Source organism: Gymnoscopelus microlampas (genome assembly GCF_963454915.1).
Source record: "Gymnoscopelus microlampas genome assembly, chromosome: 9".
NCBI classification, from domain to species: domain Eukaryota; kingdom Metazoa; phylum Chordata; class Actinopteri; order Myctophiformes; family Myctophidae; genus Gymnoscopelus; species Gymnoscopelus microlampas.
This window is the reverse complement of record NC_139946.1, coordinates 10,785,736-10,804,835: the sequence shown is the minus strand read 5'-3', so window position 1 is coordinate 10,804,835 and position 19,100 is coordinate 10,785,736. Positions and strand designations below refer to the sequence as shown.

At 41.9% G+C, this 19,100-nt stretch overlaps 2 protein-coding genes across 3 annotated transcripts in view; both read right to left on the bottom strand.

Annotated features, from left to right (window-relative positions):
* Positions 1–571, bottom strand: part of cilp2 (cartilage intermediate layer protein 2) — a 37,900-nt gene extending 37,329 nt beyond the window's left edge. The window contains exon 1 of the mRNA XM_084067524.1: positions 362–571. Within this exon, the coding sequence (XP_083923650.1) occupies positions 362–425 (64 nt within the window). The 5' untranslated portion in view covers positions 426–571. The remainder of the gene's footprint in view (positions 1–361) is intronic.
* Positions 572–4,677: 4,106 nt separating this feature from the next.
* yjefn3 (YjeF N-terminal domain containing 3) overlaps positions 4,678–19,100 on the bottom strand; it is a 75,596-nt gene continuing 61,173 nt past the window's right edge. For both annotated transcript variants that reach the window (XM_084066302.1, XM_084066301.1), the window contains 4 exons: positions 14,404–14,514; positions 8,851–8,964; positions 6,690–6,840; positions 4,678–6,095 (listed from right to left, as the gene is read on the bottom strand). In XM_084066302.1, coding sequence (XP_083922428.1) covers positions 5,899–6,095; positions 6,690–6,840; positions 8,851–8,964; positions 14,404–14,514 — 573 coding nt within the window. In that variant the 3' untranslated portion in view covers positions 4,678–5,898. The remainder of the gene's footprint in view (positions 6,096–6,689; positions 6,841–8,850; positions 8,965–14,403; positions 14,515–19,100) is intronic.

Below are 19,100 nucleotides of genomic sequence, written 5' to 3'. Positions count from 1 at the left end.
CATTTTTAGATTTCTTTGGCTATTCAAATTGCTATTTTTGAAAAATTGTGAAAATTCGTGAAAATCTTGGAATATTTATTTAAAGCGAACATTTGTAAAATATTTAGTTCCAGGAGCAGGGGCCCCCAGAAGCAAAGATTTGAGTTACTAATGTCCGCTAAAAAAAACTAATATTTGCACTCATTTTCATGATTTTTCAAAAAATAGCAGATCTACAAGCTCGTATACATAGCTTTTATATCTGCTATTTTTGAATAGCCCAAAGAAATCTAAAAATGACACACAGATGCTGCGTTCCCGGTCATCAAGGGTTAATGAACACTGAGGATTTTTACAGTGTATTTTATAGTAGTACTCTTACCTTGAGCCAGAGCCACTGCAGTCAGCACAGAGAGCAGGAGTAACACTGTCGTAATGTCCATCATGCTGTCACTCTGTCAGTCCCAACCAGGGCGGTCTGTCTGTCCTGGATCCTCTGGGGCATAGATAGATGAAAGCTCTGGACAACTGGACTGAGTTGATGGGTTCCCAGGTGGGAGTAATAATGCTGTGTGGGTAGAGGAGAGCCCAGTTGTTAGTCTCACTCATATGAGAATTGTTGGGGCTGGACAGGAGTTTTAAAAGAAGGGCCATACAGAGAGTGTAGACCAATCCAGCCCCTCTCTGCTTGCCATTGGCCAATGCAGTTTAACATCTGCGTCCCCCATATCTGCTTCCAAAAAAAAGGTAATGGTATGGTAGGTCTATCTCTCTTACTCTCCCAGAGAGAGTGTGTTGGGCAGTGTATGTGGGTGATTTTACCTCAATAAAAAGGTCCATCAGTTTCCACAAAGTAAGATTTTATATGTAGTCCCTTATATAAAAATGTTTTTAAAAAAATGTGAGCTTTCCCCTAGGACAGGTGTATGTGTGCGTGTGCACACGCGTGCATGTGTGTGTGTGTGTGTGTGTGTGTGTGTGTGTGTGTGTGTGTGTGTGTGTGTGTGTGTGTGTGTGTGTGTGCGTGCGTGTGTGCGTGCGTGCGTGCATGCGTGCGTGCGTGTGCGCATGTGTGCGCGTGTGTGTGTGTGTGTGCGTTCGTGCGTGCGTGCATGCGTGTTTGTGTGTGCGCATGTGTGTGTGTATGTGTGTGCGTGAGTGTGTGTGTGTGTGTGTGTGTGTGTGTGTGTGTGTGTGTGTGCGTGTGTGCGCGCGTGCATGCATGCATACATACCACTTGAGGAAACTTGAGTACGTACAGTAGGCCTACTGTAAAGTGTAAAACAATAGTTCCGTTAATCAGACAAATCTATTGAACATATATGAACTGTGGTATTTTTTTCTGCTCAGAAATTGAATCCACTTTGACGGATGTCCCCCCAGACAAAAAACCAAGACCATTTACTGTGGAATTTGCAGTTGTGCAGTATGCACGTTTGACGGGTCCATATCTTCAGTATTACTGGTTCAAAACACATTAATTATGCTTTCGACATGTCATTCATCATCATAATACCCTAAATGTATGTTAACTATTTTCATGTATGTTAACTATTTTCTTTCTTCTGGGAGCAATAGGCCCAAACACCCTAAACAGTCAAATCCAGTGTTCATGTATCCATTTGTTACTCTGAGAGTGTACAAATGTAATGCGTGTAACATTTATACACAAATTAACACTGAAGATTTTACAGTAGAAGAGTTTCAAGCTCTCTAAAACAGTTCTGCCCTTTCTACTGTCACTGGACCTGTAAATACTGTAGTAGAGTCTCTCTCTCTCTCTCTCTCTCTCTCTCTCTCTCTCTCTCTCTCTCTCTCTCTCTCTCTCTCTCTCTCTCTCTCTCTCTCTCTCTCTCTCTCTCTCTCTCTCTCTCTCTCTCTCTCTCTCTCTCTCTCTCTCTCTCTCTCTCTCTCTCTCTCTCTCTCTCTCTCTCTCTCTCTCTCTCTCTCTCTCTCTCACAGGCACCAGACAGTGCCAGATGCTGTGCTCCCCCTGATTCCACTTCTGGTTCAGTTTTGTAACTTTTTAACAGCCGCTGATTGCGGGGCAATGTGCTGCCAGAGAGTGGAAGTGTCGTCATCTAGCATGCCATTCAGTTAAAAACACTTCAAAACACAGACATAGGACATTCTTATGAGGTGCGAAGCCCTGCCGCTCATTTACGCTGTCTGCGTCGTTATGGTTTATGAATGATGCTCATAAAATCCCAATCCCAGAGGTTAATTCCACGCAGCACTTTTGCAACACACAACAAAAGAATGTCATTAGAGTGCATTTTGTAGCACTTGAATCATTGATTTAATCACACCCAGCTACTGTAATTGCAGTATAGAATAAGATTGCGGTTTCTTGAGCTGACTTCTTCCCAAAATGTATATTTAGCCATTTTGATTGAATTCTGGACCTTTAAAAAATGACTTTGATCATAAATAATTCAGTCTTAGACCAATTCCCAGAAGAGCACCGAAGTCTGACATCACTGTCTCGTTAGATGGGCACTATCCTTTTTTGTATTGGAATTCCCATAGGCAAATCTTAGATTGCGTCATGTAAGAACTGTGTTCCAGAAATAAACAAATCACCCCGGAGATGGATATGAAGCATCAACTGACGGTGGAGAAGTACTAATTTCTCCAAACACAGACATTATCAAATTAAACTCAATATTTTTTGGAACACAGCTCTTACAGTATATGACGCGATCTAAGATTTACCAAAAAAATTAGCCGCCCCAGGGGAAGTGGGAGTGACGTCAGGACTTCGGTACTCTATTTTGCCCTCACTGCTGAGCCCTACTGGTTGTTGGGGAGGGTGTAGAGTAGACAACTATATTTCTTCTGATACACGTGATGTCGGTATCCACTTCACTAGGAGGACGTAATGCAGGCTGAGTAACACGCTATTCCTCTCAGATCCACCTCTCAGATCCACTCCCCACTGAACAGTTTGATTGATTGATTGATTTATGTACTTGATTTAGTAAGACATGAGAAACAGTACATGGAAGTACAATTCACAACAGTGTTGATTTCATCGACAAACTATGACGAAATATGTTGGTCGACTACCTTTTTTCACTGACAAAACTAAATATAAACTAAGCTATGATGACTAAACCTAAGACTAAATATATAGACAATTTTGTCAACAAATAAAAAACAGACTTAAATGTCAGGGAGGGACTAGTGGAGAAGAAATCCAGTAGAACTAAGACTATGGAGAAGAGATCCAGTAGAACTAAGGCAAGTCATTTTATGCTTGGTTGCACTCGGGTGTTGTGCTCTGAAAATAGCCAATCTACAAGCCCACAACGTGTCGCAGCGCGACGCGTTGTGGCCTTCTAGATCGGCTATTTTCAGCATGCAACCAAGTGTAAAACAGCCAGTACGACACCATCAAGGCACCGGCAAAATACATTTTAGTCGACTAAATCAGTCGACTATAATCTTATGGTATTTAGTCGACTAAAACTAGATAAAAACAAAAACAAATCAGATAACTAAAATATGACTAAAACTAAATGGAATTTTATTCAAATGACTATGACTAAAACTAAATAAAGATTTGCTGTCAAAATCAACACTGATTCACAATACAAGGTCAACTAAACTGGATAACTCATAAAAGCACTAAGCTTGTTTAAAATGAGTTCCCACGCACACAAATCATGATGACGTCGCCCCGACCAACCTATAGGAGTCGCTATAGTGCAGCGACAGAGATCGCCCTCCCCCCGGGCTTCACACCTATAAACACGGCCAATTGTGTTTACTGGAACAGGTATAGTCATGAAATTCAATGGGCCACTAATGATCCAAAGCTCATTACTCACCATGGGACAGGAATGGAATGGCGTGCATGGCCATTGAGTTCTCAGCTGTATTCTAGAAGCACCCTGCATGTTGCTCCTATGACAGGTTTAGCATCACTGTGTGCAAAGGAATCAGCATTCCATTACAATGACTGACATACGCACGCATGGGGCACACACACACACACGCTGTAAAGTACTGAGTGTTAACTTAACTCAAAGTGGTTTCATTTAGTTACATTACAATGGATAAATTAACAAGATTATTTTACTGTGTGCGCGTGCACACGCACACACGCACGCACGCACACACACACACACACACACACACACACACACTATCTCATTAGTATTCAGTGGAGGCTCCCCTTAGCAGAAGCACACATTACATAAACAACATAGAAACGTATTCAGTCATTCTCATTGAACCTATTACAGTATTTAAACATATTTAATGACGTGGAGACCTTCCTCTACTTTGAGTCTTTGACCAACTATAGTCCCATCATCCTCACCTGTTTATGGCTTTGATTACCCAGATCAGATCCATTTGGGTATACCGGTAAACAACAGAAACGGTGTGTGAGCATCAGACACATAAAGAAATACACGTGTGATTGTTTGTGATGGCTGTATGACACGACCACACATGCTTGTTGTATGTGTACAGTACAGTATATGATGATATCTACAACATGGATGTGTTGTTGGTCATGGACTTATTTTCAGATGGTGAGTGCACTCACTGGGATGTCTCTCATTATATCTTTATTACTGATTCTGAACGAGCAAGAAGAAAACACCAGCACCACCCCTCTGACACCTTCTGTGTAATTGACTCTTTTTATTGGACAAAGAGAAACCTGTGGGTCAACCGTATCAGCGAATGGATGGACAGAGACCAAAGAAAAGCAGCAGAGGCTCAGTGTTCATTTAGAATTAGATTGAAATGAACACTGAGGATTTTATATACTTTCAGTCAAATTAAAACTCCACATTTCATTGTGTATACAGTTTTACCTTTTAAAAAAACACACTTCAACAGGAAGAAAAACTTTGACTTTGAAAAATATGCTTTGAAAAAAATTGCATTTGAGTGAGTAGTAGTACCCCTGGCAATAAACGTGCATACATGTACTTTAAGTGTGCTCCAGTGTTTTACTTCGGATAGTTTAGTTGAAGTGGCCAATTAAAACGCTTTGCATACTCTTGAGTGGTTTGTTACAGTATATCTCTGCTATCGGGCAGAAACCAGCTATGTCCAAAATATTAACTTTTCAGGAAAAGAAAAAAAAAAAACGTTTTTATAACAACACAATACTGCCTCATCAAAGTCGGTATGGTGACTTTATACATTGTCAGATACTTGAATGTGTCCTTATATTATCATCACTTTACCCAAATACAGCTCAAGTGGAGTTAGGAGGTTTTTGACCATTAATGTGGACATTTTTTTTCAGTCTGACTTCGTCATTCTAAACAATGGGGGACAAACCACCTAACTCCACAAGTTAGAGTTAGGCGGGTTTGTCCGACAGTTTGAGGATCCAATGGAGTTAGGAGGTTTAGTCAGAAGCACTTTTTTAATACTGTTCATTGGTTCGATATTTGTAAAACCCACACACAGACGTAAAGGGTGTTCAATAGCACTGATTTATTAAAAAAATAAAATAAATGGAGATAGCTGATCTCTGCCCGACAGCGACGATATCAAACATAACTCCAAATAACTTTGATCTGTTTTGCTGAGAGAGAGGAGAGGAAAAAAAGAATCACAGAATAGTATAATGTTGCAGTGTATGAGAAGAAGAAGAAGATACGAGCACTCCTCAAACCTTTCCCTAAGAAGACATGTGACTCAAAGCACAAACTTTAAACATTATCCATGTGACTCCAAGCACAAACTCTAAATCCTCCTACTGTAGTTTAGCAGAGCTGATTTTGACCAAGGTGCAACCTGCTCTAAGCAACATGAGAGATAGATAGCACATTAACAATATATCACAGTAACAATCTATAAAATACAAAACATGAGAATAGATTAACCATATTTATTCAAACATGAGGAGTACGTTGCTGTACTGGGCGCGGTGTGGCGTTGCGTGTGTTACAGTTCTATTAGACACTCTGTGCCAGGGTACTCTGGGAGGTTCAGGTCGTACTTCTTCTGGATGTCGTATGGCAAGAAGCGTCCGGCCAAGAAATGTTTCCCGGAGAAACTAGCGGCACACTTCTTTGGTGCAGTGAGTGAGATGAGAATATCAGGGGTTATGCCATCCTGATTGGTCAATTCTACATCCCATCCTGGGGACAGGAAAGAGGCAGAGAGAGAGAGGGAGAGAGAGAGAGAGAGAGAGAGAGAGAGAGAGAGAGAGAGAAAGAGAGAGGGAGGAACACTATCAAGCACTCTAAACAGAAGAGCATCCAATTGTTAAACTGAATACTTTTTATTTGTGTTTGTATTTTATTTTCTGTCCTTCATGTTGAAAGCAAACTTGATGTTTAACAGATGAGACACCTGCTCGAGAAACAGGATCCCAGCACCAGAGCTGTAGAGAGAGTGTGTTTGTGATATAAGACTCGGTCACAGGCCAAATGGATGTTCTACAGCAGACTACATGAGTTCCTGATGTAGAACCAAGTTGGCCAAGGAAAAAAGACACTGAGGTGCTGGTGACAGCTACAAATTACAGTTTTTTTGTGCTCACACTCAGGGTAATGTATTTGAGGTGGGATGAGCTCACACTATGCTTACTGCAGCGTAAGATTTTCCCTCGCTTGTGCTTCCAGACATTTAAACATCCTTGCAACATTTCTTGGGAGTTGCTTGACGCCTATTTGTCACGTCGTGTCACTGAACCATAAGCCAAATGATGTCATGGAGTGTGAACGATTTACCTGAGGGCACGTCCACACTGGCAATGGGGATCTTGATCTGCTTGAGGGTGACCAGTATACCGGAGAAGGGCTCCTTAATGCTGTCATGGTCTGTCTCTGGGCCCAGGATGGCGTCAACCACAACATGGTAGGCATCGTTAATCAACCCAACCTGAAGACAGAAGACATCATCATCAACATTATGTGAAGAGCATGGTTTCAAAATAACTACAAAAAGTGGTACTTTTTTGGAGTCTTTGGTTGACATCTCATCAAGTATTTTGGGAACTCAATCATATATATTTCAGAAAAAGCGAACACGGTGACTGGTGATCTTTGGCTAAATGTTTCCTTCCTACAGTAAATGTACTGTGTCTTGGAATAGAACACTTCTAGTATTGCGTAGCCAGACGATCAGAGATCTCTGTCTACTGATGCATCTGGTGACTTATAAATTCAATTATGGGCTAAAACCGGGCGGAAACAATTTGGAGATTTAATGGGGAATTGTGTGGTTTATGTTTTTTTACATAGGCTCTTATTTTGGATAATTTGAGCGACAAAGTTTTTGAAAATATTTGGAATTGGTCCATCCATTCACTTCCAAGCAGCTTCACTTTTGGGGGGTCAGATGGGTAATTACAACTATGCCTGTTTCATTTTCCAAATACAGGCTTATGTAATGCAATGTTATTTGCCTGAAAACATTATTCCAGTTGTCTCAGGGTTTATTTATCGTACTGACATCCAATGGAGTGGTTTTGCTGGAAGGGGCCTGGGATTGTTTTTGATTGATTGATTGATTGAATACTTTATTAACAGTAAAACTACAGAGGTACAGTTATAAAATAATGCTAAAAGTGCTTTTTTGTGGTCCCATGTATTCAATTCATCAAGACATATAAAGACAAACAGTACAATATACAAGAAATCATCAATACTACAGTAGGTGCAATAAAAGTATATTTACAGAAAAACAGTGATTTATTTTGGCAAGCTAGAAGACTTGTCTAGGTCCAGTTGCAAATTGCAGACAGGTGCTCTTTTTGTAATGGGCAGAGGAGTCTGCTACTTGGCTACAACTTCTCAATAGTAGCGTTTGCCACTCTTTCTAGAGTCACGTCAGAATATTCACCTGATTTCGAGGACTTAGCATTTTATTATAATGGATGGATGCTTTCTTTAGCCAGAGCGTGTCCAACACGGAGAGGAACGGATACAATAAGCAGCGAGTGGAGACAGTTCTCTACATTATTGTCGCTTAGTGTCGTGTATATAGTTTAATACAAAGAAGGCAATAAGGACGATGGTTCATTTAGCACATTTCTAAATTGTACGCAATACTAGAACTCTTGAAACATGTGTGAATAGTGGGATATGGTAGCCTGGTAAGGGATATGGTGGGATGGATATCACATCCCAATTGCAGTAATCACAAAACACTGTCTGTGTAAATTAGGGCTATCAGCCCAGTATCTGTGTCTGTTCAAATTCAAAGAATGACTCTGGCCACGTAACTGATCAAACCAGTGTCCAGTATCACCAAAAACAATGGCCGTTTCTCAATAACTGTACTTGTCATCAGTTGCAGCCCAAGTACTGTCCCAATTCAAAAGTTCGCATCTGGCCAAGTTCAGTCTCTGAACCCAGGAAATCCAGCCGAACTTGATCTGCCAACTTAATTGATTGGGAGGTGAGAGGTGACCAGCAGCAATAACGGAGGAGAAAATGCAAAACATTTTAAAATACTGTACTACTGTTATTGTGTCACAAAATGAAGTTTAACATTTTTAGACATCAAATCTGTGGTCGATTTATCAAGATAGGGCCTATACTTAAATATTTGAGGAGAGATGTGAGGTCCTGCTGTTTTTTGACAGAGAGCAGTGAGTTGCTGTGGGCAATCACATGATCTAAAGAACAAGTCTGTCGCAAATTGAAAAGATGCATTCTCTGGTTCCAAGTCTCCCCTCGTTAACTTGACAAGTACATTTTTCTCAAGGACGCAAGTCCATTCTTTATGTTCTTGGCATTGATAAATGGCCAATGTCATTGACCATTCCAAAGCAGCTATTTTGCTCTTACATCATACTCTGGGAGGTGGGCAACCCAACAGAGGCATGCAGTTGGGTTGAGTGAGTATTTGTGAAAATGGTGTCAACTTAAAACTAATGCTGCTCACCTCTGTGGGGAGATAGGACAGGAAGGGGATGTCCATTTTCTCACACTGAACTGTGAAGTCCTGATGGAGACTGTTAAGGGAACGTTTAGGATAGTAGATGGTGGGCTCATACTCCTGCATGGACAGAAGAATAAGAGAAAGACAGAGAGAGACAAAGTAAATGGTAAATGGGACAGAAAAGATATCAAGGGCCGCCCCCCCCACATCAAGCATTAAAACAATACTGTAACTATCATTCAACACTAGCGTCGTTATAGTTGTGGTGTGGACCCTGCCATCCACTTGAATTAAAACAATATCATTACAGTTATAGTTAAAGTGCTTGGTGTGGATGGCCTTTTTATATACTTTATTGTATGACAAACAGTAGATTTACTTGTTCTACAAGCTCACCAAACATCAGATTGGGATTAATTATTTCAATGTTTTGGAAATGTTCTCCTACCACATGCCCAAAATAGGGACACCGCAGGGGTGGTTAAAAACAGAAAATAATACAAGCGGGGAAAACATCAATATTGCAGTCAACTGTTGCACCAAAGTGTTGACATGATTGACTGTGAATGACGCATCGGTGCACCTTCAGCTGCAATTCATGACACATGAACAAACTATTCACCCCGTCATTACCACATTGCTGCGGTTCCCACCAGTCTCCTTGTTCACTGAATTACACCGCTTATGAGTGGGATGCTCGCTGTGCAGAGTAGAAATCCAGACACCTATGGTCTGAGAGGCATGCAATGCATGAAACTGTGACCACCCGCGATTTCATGACCTCTGCATAGACACAGAGATAAATCTTTTAAAACTCTGTTGCCCCGTGATTAGTTTTTTTTCGCGTGTGTGCGCATGGTTGCGCGTTATAAACTCACTCATGTTCGACTCACACTGGATAGCAAGACAAAAGTCTTTGCTTTTAAAATATGAACACATGATACCTGAACCAAAGTCGTGTGAACCACTGAATCTGCTAAGATCATTCAAGTAGATTCCATACTGATCATATCAAATACAGTGGAGTAGACTTCTTTTTCTTTTTTTTTAACATTGCTTTGGAGCCTTCTACTACTTGGAGAAAAAAGTGGAACATACAGTATGTTGTTGTTGATGTTATTTTTATCTGGAAAACTAATTTAATTGTTTAATGTCCAATATGAGATTTGTATCATGCATTATCATTTCACCATGCGGGCAGGCTGACAAGATGTCTGAAAATCACATGAATTAGAAACAATTAGGAACTATCCATTACATTCTTCTGACCAAGGTCTTAAGGAGGAAATGATCTGTCAGTCCAGACAGACTACTGGCTCCTCGGGGACGCTAAACCAATCAGCGCTCCACGGCCACTGGCCGCCTGACGTCATTTCCATGGTGCCCGCCAAAGAACTCAAGAGCCAGCAGCCGAGACGAACGGCATCCCCCATGTCTGCCCCCCTCTAGGGGGGGAGGTGGGGGGTACGGGTGAGTCCTGACCCGAACAGCAGTCATCTCATCAACCTGAGAGGAAGCGTTCTGGGGAGGTCTGCAGAGTCACTGAGCATGAAGACAGTAGAAACGAGCCTTCAGAGAGAGGCAAGCGAGGAAGTTCCAGAAAGGTCAAGGGGTGTTCTGCTGTTGATGTTGAGGGTTAACATGGTTTCACTTCCGAACCGTTTTTATGGCGTGGCTCTGCAGGTGGCTAGCCATCTATAAAAAAACGTCTGTGTGTGTGTGTGTGTGTGTGTGTGTGTGTGTGTGTGTGTGTGTGTGTGTGTGTGTGTGTGTGTGTGTGTGTGAATTTAACTTGAATTTTATAATGGAAGTCGAGGGGGCTCGGAATGAGGCTGAAACCTTGTTGATTGATTGATTTTTATGATATCACATAAAAAGAGCACAATAGCATTTTCCCGACATACAGTCATAGCATCACCGAGGATAAAAACTCAATGAAGCCTGAGGACTTATTTCCATTGTGGTCCAAAAATAAACACTAAACAACATAGCCTACCGTAACAAACAAAAAATACAATACATCAGACAGATACATGAAAACTAGAGTCTAAGAATTGTGCAGTCAATACATTTAACTATTTTTAACCTGTAAATGCGCAGTAAATGCAAGAATGCATTTAATACATTTTGCAGTCAATGCATTTAACCTATTTTCAATGCATTTAGTCTATTTTGTTTTTATAGGGCCGCCCTAGTGTAGCGGTTAGAGCTACTTTCGCCTTTCGTGCGGATGGATGGTTGTGGGTTCGACCACCTGCCTGGAGTCTCAAGACGTAAACACGGATGATCATGATTAGTCTATTTTGGAGTCACACGTTATTGATGTCATAGACAACTGACGTCATAGGCAGGCCACATGAAGTGATCCAGGATCCACATTGGAGCCAGGCCATTCCCATGTGGATCCTGAGATCCACATGATTCAATTTTAGTTTCTCACCGCAGCCCGTAGAAAGTCACCATGGCTTTTTAAAAACATCCAAACAAAGCTTGTATTTGTAAAGATTTATTATACTGTAGGTGCCATGGGAGGGATTTATAAGCCATTTCAGGACATACATTTAAATGCTACAACTGAAGTATAATTGTCCATGGAGTACCATGAGATAAGTCCAACAGATCAGAATCACGTCCAGTCATTCAAACATGACCGATAGACTGGAACTAATGTGCACTGAGGTTGTGATTCAGGATGAGCTTTAGCTTGGGAATAAATGTGCGTTACGGGAATGCAGTATCTTGCTTTCTGGTGTACCTGGCAGTGGACAGGATGAGAGGACATTGCCAGATCCATTTAGACCCACACTGGGTTTGTGAACACAAATGGCTGGCAGTGATGGGAGAATTGAGTTGGCCTGTTAGCCTGAGGCTAATCATTCATCTCTGTGGTCACATTTACAGCTTTGAATGTGTGTGTGTGCGTGTGTGTGTGTGTGTGTGTGTGTGTGTGTGTGTGTGTGTGTGTGTGTGTGTGTGTGTGTGTGTGTGTGTGTGTGCGTGTGCGTGTGCGTGTGCGTGTGCGTGTGCGTGTGCGTGCGCGTGGGCGTGCGCCGTGCGCCATGCGCTCGTTTGCATTTTCCTGAAGTGCTCATGCACCCTTCGTCTTGAATACAAGCATGTCTTTCTGCTGCACAGACAGGAATCACATCGCACCACAATGAAAAACACATATTATTACACCAAGAGAGGGCTTCATAGTCCAAGGTAAATACCATGCAGTTACCAGTTCCAGGTAGGGCTACCTCATGCTATTGGTGGTCCTGGTCCCGAACCACAGCATCTACAGCTGTTGATCTTATCTATCTGAGGCATGCCACCCCTTTAAACTACAGTACTACTATCTAAACCACAACAGTCCATCTGGGGGGAGGCACAGAAAAAAAGGAAAGGAGAAAAAAAGGCGAGCGCAAACAAAGGAATAATGCAGTGTCCATGATTCATAGCGCCGGATGATCTGTTTTCTTTGGATCAAAGTTATGGAGGAGCGCTTCATGCATTCCTCAAATGGCAGTATAAGATATATCTCCCTCAGAGTTGACCCTAGGTCTACCGCTTGGCCCTGAGAGAGGAAGAGGAGGGAGAGAGAGAGATCGAAAAGAGAGAATAATGAAGGAGAGCAGGAGAAGTGAGAAATGAAGAGAGAGAAACTGAGAGAAAAAGAGGAAAGAATGGCCTTCCTAAACTTTTGATGTCCTCGCAAGTATAGTAATACAAACGTGTGTGTGTGTGTGTGTGTGTGTGTGTGTGTGTGTGTGTGTGTGTGTGTGTGTGTGTGTGTGTGTGTGTGTGTGTGTGTGTGTGTGTGTGTGTGTGTGTGTGTGTGTGTGTGTGTGTGTGTGTGTGTGAGAGTGAGAGAGACAGACGGCTGGAGAGCGAGACACCAGAGACAGCCATTGGACAGCTTAAACTGGCTCCATCAAGGTGGTTTTAATCAGAGCTATTGATGCCTCATAAATCTAGCACCTCAGACACATATGGTACATTATATAGATCACTTCATATGTTCAGCCCCAAGCTGAAAAACCCCAAACACACATCCAACATCCCCCCCCCCCCCTCCAGTACAATAGAGACATAAAGACAGGCGGTCCCGCCACACTTTCAACTAAACCGAAAGGGAAGCATTTAAAGTCGGAGAACTGTAATGCATTTGAAATGGACGATTCCTCCTTCTCCCCAAGAACTTTGCGAGCCCGTTCCCTCAGGAGCATCCACTTACAGCATGTGGTCTAAAGACGGGACGATGTGGGCATGACATCATAGCATCTACAGTATCACGGTTGCCAACTGTAAAAGCCAGACAGCTTTAACGAGAATAACAATAGTATGACATCATGGTTGTCTCGGTGCCCTGACACAGAAGGTAATGGGGAAAAATAAAAACAATAATAAGATAATGGGGAGGCATTTACAGGGGCTGAGCTGAGGTCATGTAAAACACAGTGGGCCTGCAAGGGGGATCCCCTGTTACTTAGATGCAAATTAGACTTGCTGAGATACTGTGCATCTTTCTGCCGATCTACAAGCACACAACGTGCTGCATCGCAACACATTGTGTGCTTGGAGATCAGCTATTTTCAACGCGTAACACCAGTGTGTAAGTATAAAAAGTGTGGTCCTCTGAGCGCAGATCTCGGCCATCGCTTTTGGCTCTGCGTTGTTTAGAGGCCCCTTGATGTGTGATTCAAATTTGGCCCCTCGTTTCATTCAAATGTGAAGCGGCCTGTTATAGTGCCACCCCAACATTTGGAGTAGAGGTTCTTCCTACTGGGATTGTGCGTGCAAAGTTTCATGACGATCGGTCCAGCGGTCCAGCGGTATCCGGGATTAGCTGCTTAACCCATTTAGACCTGGCCAAGGCAGATTCTAAATACTATAAGAGTTTTCTGAAAAACTTTGTAGCAGATGGAAACATGAAATAAAGAAAAAACATTTTAGAGCTTAAACCTTTGGCCCTTACTGAAAATTGCTCTCATTTACCCTAATGTTCATATAAAAAAAGGGGGAAAAAAGAAAGACAGAGATTTTTGGGAATCTATATAGATTTATTTTTATTTACTTTGGTTATTTATTTTTTATGGGGGATTTTACAAACATTAGAGGTTCTGGTCACTAGTCATAGTGTCAAGGGCTTTGTTGTACCACTATGTCTGAGTCGCTTTTGTGCCCATATATGGAGATATCTGTTTCTGTCTGTCTACATGTGTCTCCTTCTCGCCCAGTTTGAAATGGTCCAGTCCCTTATAATTTACATACGCCCATATATACTGTAGGCATGTCACTATGACACAGATATAACCATAAACAAACCTAATATACCTATGTTATGGAGATCCGGTTGTCCAGAGATAATAAATTAATTAATTATGGTCATGTGCATATATGGAACCAACCAACTTCAAACTCGGCACGCGCATCGGCAAGTACTCGAGGGAGTGCCGTTCTTGTCCAGAACTTCTGATCTGACCGATATGTCCATATATAGACATATATTATGGATATCCAACAACCAAAAAGTAATTGTCTCTTGCTCATTAAAACATTCCAGCAACTTACAAATATGCGCAGGTATCGTGCGCACACCAATCCAATAGAGCCATTCTGATCTGGACCACAGACCACCAACACCGTGGGCTGTTTCTTCCCCATGGAGCTGAGAGGGTAGGCCTGGAGGGAGAGATGGAGCGACAGAGAAGAAGAAGGTTAGAGGGAGCTTGTGATTGGTTGAGAGAGAGAGAGAGAGAGAGAGAGAGAGAAACAGGGAGAGAGAGAGAGAGAGAGAGAGAGAGAGAGAGAGAGAGGCCTCCTGGAGAAACAGAGAGAGAGGAGAATCAGACAGGGCAATAAGGAGTTATATTAAAGGCAATAAGACAAAGACATCACTATATATTGTATAGTATGTATACTGTATGTATACCTGAGACACATACTGTGCATACTTGTTCAGGACTGGTCAACCAGTCTGTGCCTAGGGTATGCCTTAACAAGCTTAACAGGTCACAAAGGAAATGGCAACAGCTCCATTGTCTGCTCTGTCTATAAGAAACGGTCCAATGTCTTTAAAATAGCCCTGGCAGCAATGGAAAAAATACCAGTGCAGCCGCCATGGGATGTTTCCGTATAAATAACACACTTTCCATCCATACCCTGAGCCACACAGACAGGATACTGAAATGTCTCTCATTTACTGGGCATGCATTCCCCTGTAAATCACCTGGCACCTTCTTAAATGAGACGTATTTGCCTGCTGTCAGCCTGTCTTGGTGTGTGTGTGTGTGTGTGTGTGTGTGTGTGTGTGTGTGTGTGTGTGTGTGTGTGTGTGTGTGTGTGTGTGTGTGTGTGTGTGTGTGTGTGTGTGTGCGTGTGCGTGTGTGCGTGCGTGTGTGTTGGTATGTGTGGGGGGGTGTGTGCGTGCACATGCGTGCAGTCATGAACGTATGGATGTGAGGATGGGTGGGGTCATGATTGTCACTGAGGGCTACTAGTTTCATTTTCCATAAACGATTCAGAGCAGAAAAATGGAACTTGAATATAATGAATATACAATTTTAGAGGACTGTGCCAATATCCTTACTTGGCACAGTTAATGCCATTCAAATGGTCTTCTTGTCACAATTGTTGTGTCTATTCCAAAATATACCATACCATAAACCATTGAATAATGTATGATGTATAATTCTAATAGTCTAATAGTAGTGATTCATACTACCATGGGAATCTAGAAACAAATCAGATCACATTTTAAGTTGTGTTTTTTTTTGGTCCCTGGCACAACACATTTTCGGATGGAGGTTAAATTATGAACGATTATCAGAAGAGGACAAAGGGAAGGAAAGAAGCCTGGATACTTGTGTGCAAACCTCCAGGTGTGCTTATATGACACCAGCCAACCATGACAAATTAGAGAAGAACACACATGAAGCCAACGCTGTAAGGCAAACATCCTGGGCTTTGAACTGCTCTCAGATGTGGCTTAGTCTAAAAAATATTAACATCAACATTCATTCTGTTAAGAAGACTGAGCAATATACAGTCTAAGGCAGTTTTATGGATCCATACGGACAACTAAAGAGAAGCTCTACAGCGTCAGCATCTACCTGGGGCTTCAGGGGTTGGTTTAAAAACTGTTATGTGCCTCTGGCTAGCCATTCATTGGATTTAATGCAGGATCCAGAACTAATATGACCTAATAATGTCTTCAAAGTGTTGTAAATGAGAAGGACAGGGGAAGACAAAAAACACATTGCCGCTAATTCATTCTGAAGAGCATCACATGTTAAAATATTATGCAACACAATAGAATCCTAAAGGTTTATTGAACAAATTGTGGTGCTGGTACAATATTTATATATTTAGAATTTTAGTTTTATACAGGTGCAAAGACTAGAATCACGGCCTTAAACCTGACTCATTCATCCTAAAATGCGACAAGAATGGAGCATGACATTCAACATATAATGAAAAAAATCACACCCAGTGTGAAGTGGGCGGTGTGTGGTCATCACAACATGACTCACTTTAAAAAAAGGATAAATTACTTTTTTTAAAGTCCATGCTGCTATTCATAGGGCTGCACATGTGTCATGTGTTTCGCTAGCCAATCACAGTCCTGAATTTGCAAAGTCAGCCAATCACATTACAGTTAGTGGTGATGACACTAGCTGTAATGTGATTGGCTGATATGAAAAAAGTATCGATTTGCATTAACAATGGAAGGGTTAGGGGGTACACAAATGTTTTGGTCGGTGTCCAAAACTCACTTATAGGGGGCGGCTACACCGCCCCAAAAATCACACCCAGTGTGAAGTGGGCGGTGTGTGGTCATCACAACATGACTCACTTTAAAAAAAGGATAAATTACTTTTTTTAAAGTCCATACTGCTATTCATAGGGCTCCTGAATTTGCAAAGTCAGCCAATCACATTACAGTTAGTGGTGATGATACTAGCTGTAATGTGATTGGCTGATATGAAAAAAGTATCGATTTGCATTAACAATGGAAGGGTTAGGGGGTACACAAATGTTTTGGTCGGTGTCCAAAACTCACTTATAGGGGGCGGCTACACCGCCCCAAAAATCACACCCAGTGTGAAGTGGGCGGTGTGTGGTCATCACAACATGACTCACTTTAAAAAAAAAGGATGAATTACTTTTTTTAAAGTCCATACTGCTATTCATAGGGCTGCACATGTGTCATGTGTTTCGCTAGCCAATCACAGTCCTGAATTTGCAAAGTCAGCCAATCACATTATAGTTAGTGGTGATGACACTAGCTGTAATGTGATTGGCTGACTTTGCAAAAGTATCGATTTGCATTAACAATGGAAGGGTTAGGGGGTATACAAATCTTTTGGTCGGTGTCCAAAACTCACTTATAGGGGGCGGCTACACCACCCCAAAAATCACACCCTGTGTGAAGGTAGCGGCGCCTTTGATACATTTTGTCATCGATATGTGTTTATAATGTGTTTATAGCCACGTGTCATGTGAAGCTTGACCAATCACTTTGTTGACGCACCTGACCAATCAGAACGTTGACGTACGCACACGGACAAAGTCAGGTATAGAGCAGGATTTTTAGCAGCGCCGCTAAAAATCACACCCAGTGTGAAGTGGGCGGTGTGGTCACAGTGGTCATCACAGTGGGTGATTCACTTAAAAAAAACATAAATGTGTTTTTTTTAAGTGCACAGTCCTATTTATAGGACTGCACATGTGTCATGTGTTTCACTAGCCAATCACAGTCCTGAATATAGTCAACCAGTGTACAATGGTGGCCAATCACGGTGCAGGGTTAGGGGGGTACAATGGTGGCCAATCACAGCGCAGGGTTGGGGGGGTGCAATGGGTGGGGGTCCAAACCTCACATATAGGGGCGGTTGCACCGCCCAAAAAATCATACAATCTCACTGGAGAGAGACACCGAAAATCAGAAGGGTGGTATGTTTGAGGAGTGAGGCAATCCCATCTGCCTGCAGGCTCTCTTGAAAATGATCTGAGCAACAGTCTGCCTGATGCAAAAGCCCTCTACTACAGCTTCTGGTATACCACTGTTCCTCTGGAAGTAAACCAGCTGTCACAGATGTTACCCAGGATGTGCAAAGCGGCAGGGACACAGACCAATCACAGCCTGGTGGCCACTGCCATACAGAAACGGTCTGATGCGTGACATGAGGTGAGGGAGATCGTGGCTGTGACTCAGTGGGCATATTCGAGATGCTTTATATAAACATACAGAGACTACCATGTGAATTCCTCCATTGTATGTCTCTTTGGGTTAAAGTGAATGCTATTAAAATGGATAATTATATCTCTATGATGCTTCTGCTAAATATTCCAGACCTGATGTTTAACAAGTATGATGAAATCATCAAAGACGTCCTATGGTTTAAGACAGGAAAAAAAAGAAGAAGATGAAAAACAGGCCCAGTTGATGCCTGGGGATAGAGCTGGCCTAAGTCTACATGATGTAAGGATGTCCACAGCATATCCTTTTAAGTAGCTAATTACTGGTACAAGATGAATCTGGATTTAGACTGGGCAGTGGGTAACCATAGAGCGGAATTTGGCCTGACGTTATCGTCCCATTGATCCCTAATACTATAGTATTTCATTCAAGTGTCTGAGGGGAAATTCATGAAGCACATACAGTATAATGTCACATTTTAAGCAATTGTATTCCTCACTTTGGAATAATCCTGAAATATGTGAAGAAATAATATCATCTTGAAAATGAGGGGAAATTCTGGAAATAGATAAGATATTGTACAGACTTAAAATTGTATGTTAGTAAGATCATAGCATCTGTGTTTTATTAAACACGTTAATAACTTTTGGGTGACTCTTGTAATAATCTCAAATAATATGGCAGAAGGTCCTGGGAAGTAATTTTGAAGACGACGTATGGTTAAGGATTCAAATGGGGGGGCTTCACCAGCGGGTGCTGCCAACACGTTTCACTGTTTTACCGCTTCTTCAGCAGACATTGTTTCAATATTTTGGCGCTCTTTACCCGATAGTAGAGTCTTCTTTCACTTCTGCCCTGCAGTTTGGTGTAACATTATTGAGTTCTTAGCCCTGTTAGGATCCCACTGCCACGGCTCTGTCTCCTCAACACATTTAACATTGAAAACGTTGATATTATTATGGCTACCAGAATTCCATTATGTAAATTAAATTAAAAAACGGAACCGCTAACCTCAAAGAATGGAATGAGAAAATGATTAAGATGACATCAGGGAAGAATGAATGGT